Raw genomic sequence first — 17910 nt, 5'->3', positions numbered from 1 at the left:
GTTTTTCATGAATCAAGATCTTAATTTTCTCACTGAGATATTTTGTTTAAGAAGCACAAGATTAGTTGTTAAGGCATCTGCAGCACACAAAGAGAAAAAAAAAAGGGTGAAACAGAATATTTTGCTTAAAAAAATCCATTATGTTGTAATCACTGTAGCTTCCAGAGGATAATTTCTCCACTGGATCCCATGAGCTGAACCAAGAGTGACAAGCTGGCACTATAAGGTAATTAAATACATCCTTGTGCAAATGTATTAGCTCCTACAGAATAATTACATGCATCTTTACCATGACAATCGCAAATTTTCTTCTGAGCAGGACCACCAAAAACTTTAAGAAAAGTTATATGGAAGTCAATATGACAGCAATATTAAATGACACATTTCTATACAATTTGTGGAGATATGTAGCCAGCTGCTATCAAGATTTCTGCAAGTTTCATTGGAAAAATAGTTTCAGAGGAAAAGGTTAAAACAATAAAAATGAAATTAGTTGAGACATTTCTAAAGAGGAGTTCAAGAGAAGAATGATTGACAAGTATGAACAGCTGGTAATGTACATCGGTATAATTAAAAAAAAAAGGTAGTGGCAACTAATGATTCAATACTAGATAAAGGTAAGAAGAAGTAGAAAAAAATCAGTAAAGCTTCAACAGAGAAAGTTGATTTACTTACAGATCAATATTTTTGATGTAACAGGCACAGAGAAGCCCCAACACACGTATGCTAGAAAAAGCTGAGTCAAACCAAGATAAGGAAAATTACATCTAGAGTACCAATTTGAAAAGGTATCAGTAAGCAAGGAACTCCTTGAGAAACGGATGCTATAAGTTAATCAGGACATAAGTGAAAAAGAAGTTAAAAGAAAGGGAAAAAAATATTATTCATTTTTTCAATTGAAGAAACTGAAATTCTGTGCAAGATGATGAAGGTGAAGGACGAGGAATTAGGTGAAGTGGGGGTTGCAGTTATGGGATTCAGAGAAACCAGGTTATTGAATATATTGCTTTTCTAACATTTCAGATGTCTGTAACAAAGAAAGGGTTATACAGTGACTAAATTATTGGCTATGTTTCCTCCTGTGTCATTGCAAGAGATGAAAGAAGCTACAAATCTTTATTAAGTCAACTGAGAGAGAACAGAAAGACAGAATTAGCAAATATACTGAACTAATTTCATAGCGTAACAGTCTAAAATATGACATGCCAAGAAGCTGTATTAAAACAGAAAGAAAAACAAACCTCAATGCAGCAACATACAAACTTGCCTGGTCAACTCTCTGCCCACTTCCAATTCTAAACAGACAACCAATCACAAGTAAAGGGGGCGGGGAAGTGAAAGACATATTGGAGAAATTAAGAGTGGATAATTTTCTGAATGTAAATTCCCCAGCATAATGAAAATTGCTTCAGATATCCAAACTGAACCGGTAATGAAGTTAATTAGTGAGTTTACTCAGCTCTGATACACCCTTGCATAACTTCTGAATCATTTATATGCATGTATAATTGTTCTGTCACAACATACAGTCAATAGTACTACAGCATATGAAAGGTGATGCATGACAAATTTGTTATATACATTAAAATAGTGTAAACATACATACCCACACCCACATGAGAAGGTTCCACAATTTTATCAACATCTACTTAATAGTCTTCCTCTCAAAGAGGTTTATTTACCAGTTTTCAGAAAATAAAAAGCATTTGTGCCAGTGAACAGACCTGTTCTTCATATCACTGATTCTAGCAGATAGTAACATCTTAAGCTCTCCTCTTCTGCACACTGTTTTCAGGGCTATTTTACTTCTCTGCTCATTTATTTTCCACACGTGCAAATACGCACATGTATGTTTACATATGCATATATAAATACAAAGTATGAACATATGCCTATACATATATAAAAAACATACTCAAAATATCGGCTTATATATAGAAGTTACCTGTTCCCATTGCAATAACATGAAAGAGAGGTGTGGTTTAAGCCACATGGTGTTAAATTTACCAAAGGTAAAGACCAGTGTATTCCATCTACAGCTGTCTTGGGCAAAAGTTCCTCAAGGGTATAATGACATTAAGGATGCTACCACTCAGATACTTTTCTCAACTATGCAAAATGAACCATCTTTTTCCTTTCTTTCTCTCTTCTTTCCTGTATTTCTTTAAGGTTCCCCCTTCCAGCCCCCCAAGATCTGTTTATCATCTACAGAAAAACATCATTAAACAGAAAACAGAGAAAAAATAAATTAAACTTAGAATTTTCCACTCTGAAGAAGATGAAAAAAAACATTCATAAATAGGTAATCGCATCTTCTTTAAAGAAATAAATATGCTTATAATAGTACATATACAAAACTTGTTTAAATAATAAACATGAAAAGTAGAAAGAATAATAGACTATTTTCCTGCTGCCCTGCCTCTATTTCCCACAAAATTCAACATTCCTTTTAATCTTACACATAAAATATTTTCCCATGCAATATAGTAATATGAAAGTTATAAAATGGCTAAGAAGTCATAAACTTCTTGATGCACAGAACAAAGGGAAAAAACAAGTTTAACTCAAGACAGTTTTAAATTAAATACGTAGCTCAGGTTTCTTTTCAAATGCTTTGCTCTGCAGTTTGGACATAAAAAAGAAAATCAAACCAACATTAATATATATTATTGGTTTAAGTTTTGTTGCACTTTCTCCTGACTTTAAGCTTATGGTGTGTTTGTTTGTTCGGTCTGTTGTTGTTTGTTTTGCTTTTTAGTATGGTGCTAAGACTGTGTAGAAAGAAGCAATGAAAAATCAGCATGGATTAAGTATACAGTAAGTATAAGACTAAGAATAAGCAAAACCTTGAACTTAGAAGTCTAAAACCAGAAATTAGTAGATGTCTTTAATATTTTATCTAGTAAACATATTTTATCCAGTAAAAATACTTTATGTAGTAAACAGGTAGATATTGCTCAAATTCCACTCTTCAGCATAATGCAGGACAAAATCATTATTACTTTAAAAATCCTCTCTAAGCTTACCTCTGCATCCTTACTGTTCGATGAAGAATGTCCTGACACATTTATATTCTCAGTTCCTTCTGAAGGAAGGAATTGGTAATTCACAGCCTGATAAAGGATCTATAAACACAAAATAAATATCATCACTTACCAATCAAATAATCAAATGCAAGAATCGTGACTGACATCATAGGAAACCCAAGAAATTCTGATGTAAAAGCTTCCATGGTAGAAAACTAACTGTGTAGGGGAAGACAAACAGAAGAACATAAAGGTATCTTTGACATCTTCTCACTGTTGTAGTCCCTAGGGAAAATGACCTTCCCTTATCTGTAATTTTGTGCAATATTTTTCACACAGTGTAAGAATATTTTTTTAAATTATATTTAACTATTTTTTTAATTACATGCAACCTGCTGTGCTACAGAACTTTCATGAAAAACATCCAGTATCTGAACTGTGCCTCTGAGGTACTGGGCAACTCCACAGAGGCAGGCGTTACCTGAGGTAATAGTTCCATAGGCAGAATTTCTACAGGCCATAGAACTGATGAAGGTCCACAAAAGATTCTTATAGCTGTTTACAGTCATCTGGTCAGCATGACCTTCTGATAAAGGTTTTTTGCATACATCTACCTATGTACATACAGAGTGCTTGGACAGAACATATAGGACCATTAATGAACTGAGCTGAAAAATTTACACTTAGTTCAAAGAGAATGTAACTGCAGAAGAAACAGGTTAAACATCCTCTGACAGAAATCACAATTTGAGCTTGGCTTTTTGGGGCAAATACTGAATTAATCATCAGTGCACTTTTGCTACACATGATACTGCACTATGGAGATGACAGAACTTTTGCCCTTGGAGAAGTCAAATGCAAGAGGGTAACAACCAGTTACACCACAACTAACAGGACACGAAGCCTTGAGAAGGAATGAGACACGGATACAGAGGCAGTGAACTGACAGAAAGTCTAACAAATTTTCATTTATGCAATGTGAAATATCTATTTGACTTCAAATTCTAATTCTAGATATAGGTACATAAAGGGAGAAAGAAGCTTGTAGTTCCATATTGTACAGGTATCAGTTCTGCAAAGATTCCACTTGTGTTTAAGCTCATAATTGACCCTACCTCTCTGAAATTTGAGTGCTTTCATGGTGAAAGAAATAAAGTCTAGCTCCTGCAAGCTATTCTCTATTTCAAATCCTTTGTATTGTTTTATTCTGCTATCCCACAACTGAAGCAGCACAGAGTGCCTCCATATGTTGCCTGTATTTCTCATACACGTTGCTATACAAGCAATTTCGTAAACAAAAAGGCTACACGCGTGCAGCTGCCTTAATTAGACTGCGTATGTACTGTAGCTATTGCTCCTTTCTCCCCCATTCTTCAGACACAGAATGCAAGCCTCTAAGATGTTTCCATGAACACTGTAAACCTGGTAGACAACTAAGACAAATATGAACTTTTAAACCAGTAATAGTACAAGTGCCAAGTCATAGTTACACTGAACAGAAATTAAACTTTCTGACAACCCAAACTACTGCACTGCAGTTTGAAATAAAACTTTTCAAAAGGTCTGCTATGTCATTGTGACATAATTTGCATTTAAATGACACAATTATGTGTTCTCATATATAGAATATGATTAACTGAACACCTAAGACCTGATTCTATTAAGACAGTCATTGAAGAGTTAATAAAGATGGCTCAGACACGAAGTCTGCTGTAGCTGTTAAAACCATTACATGGTTGAAATCAGTAAGAAAAGAACTTCATTGCATATTGGGTAGATATCATAAAAATGTAAGAATAAACATTTAATCAGCATTTATATGGGCATTTAATGAAGTTCTGTTACAAGGTGTAAACAGGTAAAAGAACCTGGAAAACATTGGAAAAAAATATTTAACTGCATTTGTAAATAAAATGTTTAAATTAGGCAATACATTAACAGATCAAAAATACTGAAGATAGACATTACGACTGTACTTCTCCCTGAGAAGATAACTCATAATATAAAATGCTTATAAAGAGACCTTATTTGTTTAAATATAACGGTGAAAGCAGACAAATACAGTACAACAAGTAAAAACTTCTTGAGGGGTGGAACTTTAGGGAAGAAACTTAAGTCTCCTTCACTTTGGAAAGCATCGAACTTGCATGAAAGAAGGTTCAGAAACACCTACCTGGGTTTGCAACGAGCTGCTCACTCCCAGCAAGGCCTCTATGGCACTTGGGGGACAGTGTGTCAGCGCAAAAGCCATGAGCTCCTGACGCATCCCCAAATCATGAAAGCCTTCCGATTGCCCAAGATGGCTGCAGACTTCCCAGCTTTTAGAATAACCTACAAGGGAACACAAAACATTGTCCTGAGGTCTGTAAGCTTCACAAGTGATAGGACGCTGCATAGTTCTTACTGGATGAGATAAAAGAGGGCAGCGGGCATTTCTGCCGGCGCTTAACAGCCCCTGAGAAAGGAACCATAAAGGCTCCATCAAACAGAGACGTAACTCAACTTTAGACTGACCAAATACATAGAAAATTTCTTATTATCATGTTGTAGATATCGGTACCATAGGTATGTGGAAGACTGCACACTAACTATATTTTTACATATTGCAATAGCAAAAACATATTTTACTTCAGAGCATGATATTGAACACCTTACTGGAATGGCTGTAAAAAATTAAATGTAAAATATATTACTTGATATTTTAAGAAAACCTCAATTCATCTGAGATTTTTTTTCTCCCTCAATCTCAAGGCAGGAAAGAGATCAAAGAAACAAATTGCATATTCCTTAGTATCTTGATAAATATGTCCCTTACTTCCATTCATGCCCTGGCATATACAAATTACATAAATAGCACAAATATTTAAGGGTTTTGATAGAAATATAGACATCTAAAAGACCTACACATCCCTGCTACCTGAAGTCACATATTTTTTACCTGTTTGAGAGGAGTACAGTGTAGAAAGAACAAGAAATTGTGGTTCCCAGAGGCATATAGAAAAGCCCTCCAAGGTTACAGGTTTAATAGTTCAGTAACTGCCTTATTACATACAGTATTTGCTGTATACATCTATTCCATGTATTTATTTATTACATATGGCAAAAATATCAGCATGTTTTTATCTTGCAAAAGACATATCACAGCTAGGATCCATTTTCTCTGCATGAGGAGGAGATTACAGGAATCTGGCTGTCACCTCATCAGCTCCTATACATCACACATATCTTTTATCAGTAAGCCCAGTTTAAAGATATCTGTACTGTATTTTATAATGTGCACACAAGTTAGCTGGAAACCCAAGTTAGCCCTTATTACTACAGTCTAGAATACAGATTGAAAACTAAATATAAGATCCCCATCCCAACTGGCTAACAAAATTAAACATGAACAAATGGGACAGTGACTGTAGAGAAAGACTTTATATGAATGAACTTTTGCAAACTGAAACACAACTTAAGAAAGATATTGAAATATATTTCCATAAAGAATTTTACTGAGAAGAAATATGACTGCATATAAATGATAATGAATATGTATGGACCAACATACGTGTTTAATCTGAATAATGTTGCATATGAACATGCATTCACAAAAACGTAACACTAAAAGACAGCAAACACAATTTAAACCACATGACAATTTAAACATGACAAATTAAAGCTATTTCTTTTGATTTCTTGCAATAAAAAACATACTGAAGTAAAATTAAAAATGGAAGCCTCACTGGGTTATATTTTTGAGCTTCTAATGCAAAAAATAAAGGATTATCTCAATGGCAGTATGCAACTTCAGTGAACTAAACTGATTTAGAAAAAGACAACATTGCTCCGGAAGTCACTGTGGCTTAAGCACTTTGTAGTTCCATGCCCACATGGAGTTCCTCTTCCATGACAAAAGGATTTCTCATATTTCATACCACCTGCCTTCTACAGTTATCATGCTGATGTCAGCTGATTTCCACAAACAAAATGCAATTGATTTTTGCATGAAATGGACCAATCAACATATCACACTTCACAGTAAGTCAAGAGTCAAAACTCAGGTTTCTACCACCATCATCCCATACCGCCCCCATTTATTCACTTCACCTGTGGCCATGAGCTCTTGGCAATGCATGCTGGCTGCTTTGTAGTCTTGGAAACTGAGAGCTTGTTCCACTAAAAGGATTAAAACTTGACCTTTTCTCTCCATCTGGTCATCTCCTGTAAGAAAAATTCAACACTTTAATTGGTTAGATGATCGGAATTAATGGTTGATTTAAGCTTCCTACTTTATATCTTAAGAAAACTATATGCAAAAACATGAAAAGCTTGTCTTCAAATTGAAGCAGATATTAAATTATCTGCTTTTTCCTGAAGGAAACAATCAAAACAGTCATGTATTTTAAAAGTCTTTGGTATCATAGCTGGCTAAAAAGAACTACACAGCATGTCCAGGTTAAAAAAAAAAAGTTTTGAAAACTTCATTTATATGATGGCCAAGTCATAGATTAAAACTGATATTTGAGGTAAAGGGAAATCTAAATTGAAATCCTGACATTGAAAAAGCTTCTGTAAACTGTAATAGAAGAATTTTGAAATTTTTAATTATTTTGTTACAGTATACAGACCCCTAGTTTAAACTCCCACTTCACAGAACCAAATGATTCACAGGACCTGGAAGACACAGGTACCTGAAAGTACCCACGCTCATAAACCTAGCAAGTAGAACTGAAACTATTTTTTCATCTTGATCACCAGAGCTTCTGGACAATGCCTCTTCCCCCAGTTACGGGTCAAAAGAAACACTTCAGATACTATTGATCCCTTCTGACTAAAAAGTTTCATCAAGTATCACTGTAGGAAAATGTCCTGACCTTAATTTTAATACATCAGCATTCACAGAAGCAAATCTAATCAGACAACTCATCTCCTTCTAAAAGCCAGTTATAGTCAATACAAATAACATTTATACCTGTCACTCTTTACCAGTCATCTGTTTTTTTTAAGCTTTTTCCAATTTAGAATGAACACAGGAGAACGAAAGTTATTTATTTTACTGAAACTGGTTCGTCCATGCTTCTGCTCAAAATAGCGTGCATGTCCATGTACAAAATGAGAAGGTGACTAAACACGCACAAGAAAAATAATATCATGGTATTCATTTTAATTTAGGAAAGAAGGATGGCAAAAAGCTAATAAAAATGAGTGGATTTTTTTGATGCAAGCTTCTTGTTCATGTTTCCCCCTATTATTAAAAGCAATTTTACGCAGTCACTGCTGTTACAGTCATTTGAAAAGGGCACTGGTTTATGAAAGTGTATTACTACAACTTGTGAAATGCAAATATTTCAGAAGGTTAAACAGATCCGGTTCCAAAAACCATTTAAAGAGTACATGTTCTTAAATTGCATAGCTGTTATTTTTAACTCTACATTGCAGATACATCAACGCAAGCGTAGCAAACTTCTTTTTAAAGCTTTCTCAAAAGAAAAGATCTAGCAAATGCACTAGAATGACATTCAGAGAAGCAAAGTTACCTTAACTATTGAACTCAATCAAGATTCCCCTAATCCCAGCACATTATAACTCTAGTCAGCTGGGAGAACAGGTTGGCTTCTCATCACTGTATCTTTTGGCCTCTTGCTCTACACAGTGCCAACACATGATGTTGCAAATTAATCACAGCCAAGGCTCCTCTGTTGCAAAATTTGCCCTCTGGAAGCTGGGAACTTCTCATCCGGGCAAAAGCAATTAGAGATGACAAAGACGTGCTTCTGTCTACTCAAGCTAAATGTGAACTGTCATTTCTATAAGCAAGAGATCCGTACTTGCCACTCACCTTCTGATGCCCACTTCACCCTGACAGCTTTTCTGCTTACAGAGATGTGACTAAGTAGCAAACACAAATAAAAGGCAAGAGAAACAACCAAACTATTGTCCCTCAGATTTCAGCTAGACAAAATAATCACTGCTATCTATTACTACTTAAAAATCAGTGGGAATGGAGGGAAGAGAGGAGGAACACTTACAGAATCATTTTGTTGGAAAAAACCTTTAAGTTCAAGTCTAACCGTTAACTCAACACTGTAACTAAACCACATCCCGAAGAACCTTATCTATACACCTTTTAAACACCTCCAGGGACGGTGATTCAACCACTTCTCTGGGCAGCCTGTTCCAATGCCTGACAACACTTTCTGGGAATATTTTTTTCCTAATATCCAATCTAAACCTCCCCTGGCGCAACTTGAGGCCATTTCCTCTCATCCTATTGCTTGTTACTTGGGGGCAGAGACCAAACCCCACCTCACTACAACCTCCCTTCAGGTAGTTGTAGTAAGGAATGCTCTTCTTAACCACACTTGAGCAGTCGTATCCTGACAAGTTCCCCATTCCCAATGTTTTAGCTCATTAGCTTTGATGTAGTAGGATACATCTCTGCATGTTTTACAAAAGCGCAAGCATAAAATATAAGGATTATTCTCCTTTCAGTCCATGGCAATACTTGCTCATCTTACCTCCGCTCATTTAAACTTCATTGTTCTGACACACGCTGTTACACCACAGAAAAACCATCAGCTGCAACACAACTAGTGAATCCCCCCCATGCACAGCCCGAGTCCCTTTTCACGCGTCTTTCATCACCTCTACAGCGCAGCCACTTAAAATACAACTCATCGCAGACGAGCAGCACAGTCTCACTCTTCTATTCAAACATGACAAAATTCACTGCTTCAGCTTTGTGACACCTCACTTGAAGGCATTTTCAATAATAAAGCCTTATGAAAGTGCAAGTTTTGAATCCTAAATTGTTCCCCTTGCCATTTCAACAGACATCGAAGATTTAAAAGCAAGAAAGGTTCAGTGAGAAAAAAAACCCCACACATTAAAATGGTGACCTTATTATATTACATAGTAATTCTGCATCAAGGCATAATGTTAATGTTTGACATCCAGACTCAAACAAATCAGGTTCAGAAACTGGAAAGGACACCTCAGGGTTTGTTTTTTTTCCCTTTTTACTATTTGTGAAAGTTTGTGTGTGTTCAGTTACTTCAGACAACTGCCTTCTTATGTCACAAGGGAAATGCATTTATATTCTAAGGGTTACTCCATTCAGTAAGATTTAAGTCTTCAAAGTTCTTTTCACATCCTTTTCTTATGATGTTTAGCATTCAGATAGAAGTTAATACAAGCATATATAGCATTATACCTGAAAAGAAGGTTCTAGCAAGGTGGGAGTGAGTCTCTCTTCCCAAGTAACAAGTGATAGAACAAGAGGAAATCACCTCAAGTTGCACAAGGGGGAAGTTTAGGTTGAATATTAAGGAAAAATTTCTTCACAGAAAGGGTTGTCAGGCACTGGAACAGGCTGCCCAGGGCAGTGGCTGAGTCACCATCCCTGGAGGTGTTTAAAAGACCTGTAAATGAGGTTCTTCGGGACATGAGTTAGTGGTGGACTTGGCAGAGTGGACTCGATCTTAAAGGTCTTTTCCAACCTCAATGATTCTAGAATTCCATGATGACAGATGATGATAGGAAAAACACAGACACTCAGAAATCATGGAAAACCATTTTTTCTTGAGAAACAAAGGATGTTTCAATATCATTTCAAAGTTTGGATGCAATTTGGGTCATATAAAGCAAAAGCTTATTGAAACACTTTGAGTAAGATGCAAGCTGTATTTATGAGTGGATGAAACAACATTATCCTTAGTGAAACCATGTGATAAAAATTTAAAAGTCAAATGGTATAGAAATTGTATTCATACTCCAGAAATTCCATATCACCTGCATTTAGGAGACTGGAAACCATCCATATGGCTACTTCCACATGTGTTAAGCAAGAAAATTGGTGTTGAGGAAAGTGGATTTCAAAAATAAGCTTTGACTTAGGAATCACACAGAATCACAGAGTGTCAGGAATTGGAAGGGACCTCGAAAGATCATCCAGTCCAATCCCCCTGTTGCAGCAACACCAAGATGAGGCTACACAGGAAGGTGTCCAGGCAGGTCTTGAATGCCTCCAAAATAGGAGACTCCACAACCCCCCTGGGCAGCCTATTCCAGTGTCTGTCATCCTCACTGAGAAGGAGTTTCTTCTCAAATTTAAGTGGAACCTTTTGTGTTCCAGTTTGAACCCACTACCCCTTGTCCTATCATTGGTTGTCACCAAGAAGAGCCTGGCTCCATCCTCGTGACACTCATCCTTTAGAGATCTGTAAACATTAATGAGAATGAGATCACTCCTCAGTCTCCTCCAAGCTAAAGAGACCCAGCTCGCTCAGCCTCTCCTTATAAGGGAGATGCTCCACTCCCTTGATCGTCTTGAAGTTACTAGATCAACTTGTAGATATCAAAATTAACCAAATTACTGTAGAAAGCTGTGAGAAAAGAGAATAATGAAGAGAACACTTTTACAGAGAACCTGACAAGAAATAAAGAGCAATGCTCACTAGATCTTTTTGATACACAGTAACAGTAGAGAAGATGCTCTTAATTTCCGAAACATAAGCTTTTTTTTTTTTAACTCTTTTTTTGCTCCTCTATTTTGTGAGCAAGTAATCACATAAAGTGAATTCTTTCACACCTTTTCTTAAATGAGAGTGTGGATTAAGTGAGGATCACAAGACGTAGAACAGCTCCAGCTCCCTGAGCAGCTGCAGATTTTCTGGCTGTCATGCTAAGCACGTTCTCCTTCACTCACTTTGCCCATCTGTGAAATTAAGATAATACTTGTGTGCTTACTTTACAGAGGTAGTGACGTGAGGCTTGAGTAGAGTTTACTGTCATTAATCAAATAGTTTAAAGCAATTAAGAAGCTAGTGGATATATCATTACACAAGCAATATTTTAGCTTTGATAAGTATGAATATAAATTCTATCACTCACTTTCAGTGCTGCTCTCTAAACAAATTGTATTCAGAGAACACAGCTCCCAAAGCTCTTTGAAGATGACTGTGTGCACTCTTCCCTTGTATGCATAGCAAATGCATTATTTTAGAATTGGAATTAAAATATATAAGGTCATAGGATTTTATAGGCTATATATTATATATAGTATAGCACAGCATATACTATATACACTATATATACACTTGTATAACATTTTTGTATGTATGGCTAAATGTAGCAAGGCAGGTCTTCCACAATCAGTGACCACGTGGGGTGGGGTGGCAGGGGCAGCAAAGAGGGGAAAATGCTGAAACAAATGCCTCCAGCTAACAGGCAAAGCACAAGAAATCACTCTGATGAAACATACACGGTGAATTGGGAACAGAAGGGACTGCAAATTTGAACACATATAACCAATACCGGTAAATATGTTCCACAACACAAAATCAGAACTTCATTTAAAGCAAAGGTAGCTCATAAATCAGGATAATTGTATAGGTAGTGAAAACCAACTAGGGACGAAAACCAATTCTTTCTTCCAGCAGGGTTTTATCTAATTCTTCATTACCCAAGTCCATAAAGTTCAATCCCTAGATTCTTTTTCAATATCCCTAACCTTCCCAATGCATCTCCATAAAACCGTTCCCTTTCATCATAAGCTGATAAAAATCAAGTTACCCTTTGCCAGCAGTTTTAAATCTGCTAACAAAGACTATCTGTGATAAAACTGGGGTTTTTTTAAAGGTTTTCCTTTTCTAATATTCAGTTTAAATGATGAATGAAACTTAAAATCTGTATGCCTGAGCTGCCCTTTTGGCTATAAACTAATTTGTAGAAATTAGTGTTTGCTACCAAGTCCTAAAAAACCTCTTCATCCTACTAATAATTAATTGTAACTCGATAACTTAAATTTTGAGTCAATAGATACACAAATACCATTTCTACATGTCTTGCTTTCAGGTTTTTTTATACCTACTATTAAATTTTATGAGACTCTTCATTTACTGACTATGATTAAGGCAATGCCAGCATTCCACTTTAAGTCTGGTTTTAAAGGTATTATCAACCTAGGTATTAAAATCATATACAACTTTAAATTCAGTGTAAGGTTACATAGTGTAAGGTTTCCAGCACTTACTGGAAATACATACAGCAGTAATTCAGAAACAAAGAATGAAGCTCTATAGACTTTCTTTAATCTGTTGGAAAAAATATCGCATCTGCATGCATGACTTAAAACAATGATGACAATTGTGTTTTCTCTATATGCTTTTGGATGCTCTTCTGCATACTCATCAATAGCATGGAAGTGGTATGCTGTTTACAGCTTTCAAGCCCAGAAACACTAAAAAAGATTGAAGAAATACTGAGTTTCTGAAAATGAAAGAAGCCTGTTTTCCGCAGCACATCTCCTAAGAGTTCAGATAAAATTCATATAAGTACAGATAAAATTCAGAACTATGGCATTTTCATACTGAATTCGTATGTTCCTTGTAAATTAATGACCTGTACAGAAAATAGTATTTCTGTATAAAGGACTCAGAAAAATGGTTTTTAATCACAAAAGCTTAAAACTGCTTATTTAAAAGAAAAAAAAAAAAACAAAAAAACAAAACAAAACACATCACATCCACCATCATAGAAAGTCCCTACTGTAAATATTTCTTTGCTATTTTTTCCTTTCCAATATATGTTAATCTATAACCAAAAGATAACTTTGAAAGTGATTGACTTATTTGTTTATTTACCATAAGAGAAAGGAAAAACAAGTGCCAAGGAAGTGTATTCCTTACCAAGATTCACTCTTGAAATACACTTGTACTACTAAAATTCCACACTTAGCACAGGAACCATCATTAGCATTACTCCCAAGGTTAACCATTGAAGTCAGAGCACCCAAAGCTATTAGAATATTTAATTTGTAATATAAACACAAGTTTTTAAATTGTTCACTTGCGTAAAAATTAACCACCTTGTACATTCAGCCTCTACTTTTCTCCAGACCAGTAACCATATGGAAGAGAAAACCAGGAGGCCATGTCATTGACTGGCTCTAAATCTCTGTTTTCAGTGGTGTGCCACTGTGATTACAGCACTAGCACACAGACATTACCACTTCAATGAGCTCTATATGAATGCCCTGAAGTTCTCTACCTAATATATGTTGCCTCTCATCTTTTAGTCTCTGGAGGAAGGAGACTCGAGTTTGTTGCCTCTTCACAAGTACATACCAGGGTAATGGAGATGCTGATCTACAACTAAAGGACTGACAATAACAATAACAATACTGGACAAAATATTTTGTGTTTTTAAGCACTGTGCATTTTCATTTTCCTTCTCTCATACAAAGAGAATCATTTAGGTGCAAAAAGAAAGTAAACCAAATATCAGCAGCATTAGCCTAAAGAACCCAGAATATTAAGAAGAAAAATCATCAGATTTTAACTTGGTGTGGGAGGAAGCAAAGAGGAGAGGGAAAGCGCTGTATAGCAATCTTGTCTCATGAAATGTTATTGAGCCAGCTTTTCCCAAAAGTCTTGCAAGTGAAAAAAGCGTCTTTCCAGTTCTAGAGAAGAAGGGTGACATGTAAAATGAACATATACAGAGATCGAATCCAGCCCCACTAAAATGGTACCATCCCCCTCTCATCTGCCACCTTTCACTGCATGAAATATGAATTTGTATTTTGTATTTCTATATTCTATTTCTACATCATAAAAATACAGCATTTGCATTTGCACTGATGAAGTATTTTCCAAAAATCAGAAGGTTTGCCAGGCACTTTTGGTAGGCTATCAAAAAAAAACCAAAACTAAACTAATAACCTCAGAATTCAATTCATGAAGGTGTTCAGTTCCTCAAATTTATCCTCAAGATAACGCATCATTTTTAGTGCACACAGGAGATATATGAAGCACAGACAAAAGTCTAACACCTAAAGTTTATGCATTACAGGTGACATTTTCCCTTTAACTTAAATGGGACTATTATTAAATCAAACTATCTTATTTGACAGAGACAATAAGATATATTGGAATTTAAGTACTACAAATTAACTGAAAGACACAATATTCTCAGTCACAACTCCTCCAACTTGAAATGAGCTTTTAGTCAAAATCCAGATTAGACAGGGCTGGTTTTATTTTACACATTAGTGAAAAGTCAGAGCAGCTGACCATATCAGATGTTTGACAGACAAAATATTTCATTTGTGTGAAATATTTCATTCCTCCCCAATGACTGCTCTTCCAGATGACTTTTTAGTGATATCCTTGAACACACATTCTAGCAATCAACTCAAATGTCCTAAAGCATAACACAAATGCATGTTGCATTGCAATTCAGTGTCTTATTAATACAGCTTACCTGCAACCCTTAGCAAATTTGCAAGTCCCAGGAGCTTAGCAGACTGCTTATAGTTTGTTGACAACTGAGCAAGACAGTCCTTGATGAGACTAAGCCGATCGGAACACAATCGCACTGTTGAAAGAAGAGCTGGTGTTAGAGACTGTGCAGATTAACCTTACTGCTGTATTTTTGGTTACACGATGTAGACGCAGAAAGAGCGTTAGAGAGTACAAGAATGAACAAAACAATCTGAAAAAGAGCCCAAAGTTACTTTCATGCAGATCCTCAATTATACCTATAAACAGAAAGTTAAAATAACACTACAATATATCCAGCCCCAAACCCTAGCAAGTCAGCCTGGGAAAGGAGGAAGAAGAGGGAGACTGACCTGAACAAAAACTTATTTTTGTTTCAGGTTTTCAGACTCAACGTTTTTGAAATTAACGTGGCTAACCTTTATACTTTTTCTTTTAAATAACATTTCTGCAACATTCTCAGAAAAACTGCTACAACAGACATTAGCTTTCATTCAGAAAGTTGTAAATAAGAAATATTTTATGCTGCATTTTATTTTAGGGTGAACATGATACATCACATAGACTGGAAGAACTATCACAGGCAAAATATTCACGCTGTTTTAATGGAAATAAATATTTTCCAAGCAAGTGGAAGGATAGCCTCCAAACCACCAGGTTGTGTTAACTGAGCAGCTTATCATGTTATCATGAGCAGCTTATAATTAGCACTGTGTTTCAAAAAGATTTCACCAAGAATTAAACAGTTACCTTACTTGTATAATTTAATATCATGAACTGATTTCAGTGCTCTTTTTAGCTAGTTAGTGGGTGGCTAACTTCAGGCTGCTGCTTTAAAATGGTAATTTTCATACCATGCAAGTTCTCAGAATACAGAGGAACAGCCTGCAGATCTTCCACTTCACATTCAGTAAGACATCACTGTGCACATGGGGACAAACTCTGCATTGGCATATTGGGCTCAAAATATATGATATTAGGCCTCTCAGAAAGAGCAAAGAAGCACTCGCATAATGAAAACTCTATCAATGAGTTCTGGAAATCAAATTAGACTAAAAATAAGAGTGAAGGAGTGGGAAAAGGTTAGACTTTCAGTTTCATTTTTAATAGTCTATCACACACATATATTAGCATGCAGCAATAAAATGTTCTCGCTCATGGACTATATAAGCAAGATTTTTTGAAATATCTAAGATAAATAAAGTAATCTGAAATAATAGCATGGGTCAAACACTTTCATTAAAGATGGACTTTTCTTCACCTTTTATGTTAAAAATGAATCTCCAAACCAGATTTTATTAAAATACATCATAATAGTAGTTCACAACCTTAGCTGTTGAGTTTGCTGAAAATACAAGTAGGGGGGAAAGCTTTACAGAAGACTAAACATAAAAGAGCAAATAAAAGTCTATTGCTAATTCTTACTGTGGGGATAACTGATCCCCAGCATTATCCTAATAACACCCTGTCAAAGTAACTTACCTTTTAAAGGCTTTCCTTAAAATTTTAATACAATTTTAATCTTAATAAATTAATTTGATGTACATGAAAGATAATGAAGGATAAGTCAGGATCATTGGTGAAATTGCAGGAATTTCACACACTCTAATTAATCTAGATCAGTAGTATTAAACATACTGACAATGCACTATTACATTGCCACATTTTTAAACTATACTTTTACGCCCATGCTGAAAAATGTGAAGCAACTGTGCTTTTCTACAGAATGAACAAACTGACTAAAAATAATTCTGCTCTGGAAGTCAACAATGCAATATTGCAAGATTTAGAAACCAGACTTATTCTCAGACCAGAGAAGGTAAGATTGCTGAATGTCACGTATAAAGCATTAGCTTTATGTCATGTATAAAGCATCAGCTCACTTTGAAGGAATACTTGGAAAAAAAAAAAAAAAGGACCAAAAAGAACACCACAGTAAATTCACAACAGCCACTAAAAGCATCTACTTCGTTTTCCACAGACCCACAAGTGCTTTCCACAAATCCCAATATTTCTCTGCACAATGCCAAAATAAAACAAGCATCAGCACATTTCATCAGTACTCACTGCTCTTCTCAGCCAGTTCTTTTCAAGTGCTTTTAGCACTTGTGTTCATGAAGTTTGACATGGTTGCCCACACACCACACATTCAAGCTTCACTGGAAGCCAGGTAGATGAGCTCTCCTGTGTTGCTTTCACTTAGAAAAGTGGTGGTTTTTTTTTTTAATAAAGTATAGAGGGTTTGCATGGCAAGGTTTCCGTAGCAGGGGGCTACACGGGTGGCTTCTCTAAGAAGCTTCCTGAAGCTTCCCCCATGTCCACCAGAGCCAATGCCAGCTGGTTCCAAGATGGACCCACCACTGGCCAAGACCAAGCCCATCAGTGATGGTGATAGCACCTCTGGGATAACATAAGTTAAGAAGGGGGAAAAAAAACAGCACAACTGCAGCAGGATAGAGGAGTGAGAGTATGTGTGAGGAACAACTCTGCAGACACCCAGGTCAGTGAAGAAGGGAGGGGACAAGTTCCTCCAGGCAGCAGAGTAGAGATTTCCCTGCAGGCCATGGTGCAGACCATGGTGAGGCCGGCTGTCCCCCTGCAGTCATGGGGATCCACGGTGGAGA

General features: G+C 36.1%; 1 protein-coding gene across 1 annotated transcript in view; it reads right to left on the bottom strand.

Annotated features, from left to right (window-relative positions):
- Window positions 1–17910, bottom strand: part of NBAS (NBAS subunit of NRZ tethering complex) — a gene marked incomplete at both ends in the record, with an annotated part of 184068 nt that overhangs the window by 103310 nt on the left and 62848 nt on the right. Inside the window, 4 exons of the mRNA XM_080341011.1 lie at window positions 3027–3125; window positions 5200–5357; window positions 7116–7229; window positions 15270–15383. Of these exons, the coding sequence (XP_080197137.1) occupies window positions 3027–3125; window positions 5200–5357; window positions 7116–7229; window positions 15270–15383 (485 nt within the window). The remainder of the gene's footprint in view (window positions 1–3026; window positions 3126–5199; window positions 5358–7115; window positions 7230–15269; window positions 15384–17910) is intronic.

Source organism: Nesoenas mayeri, assembly GCF_963082525.1.
Source record: "Nesoenas mayeri genome assembly, chromosome: 3".
In the NCBI taxonomy this organism is placed as follows: domain Eukaryota; kingdom Metazoa; phylum Chordata; class Aves; order Columbiformes; family Columbidae; genus Nesoenas; species Nesoenas mayeri.
The sequence above is the reverse complement of the archived record's forward strand: the minus strand, read 5'-3'. Positions and strand labels throughout refer to the sequence as shown.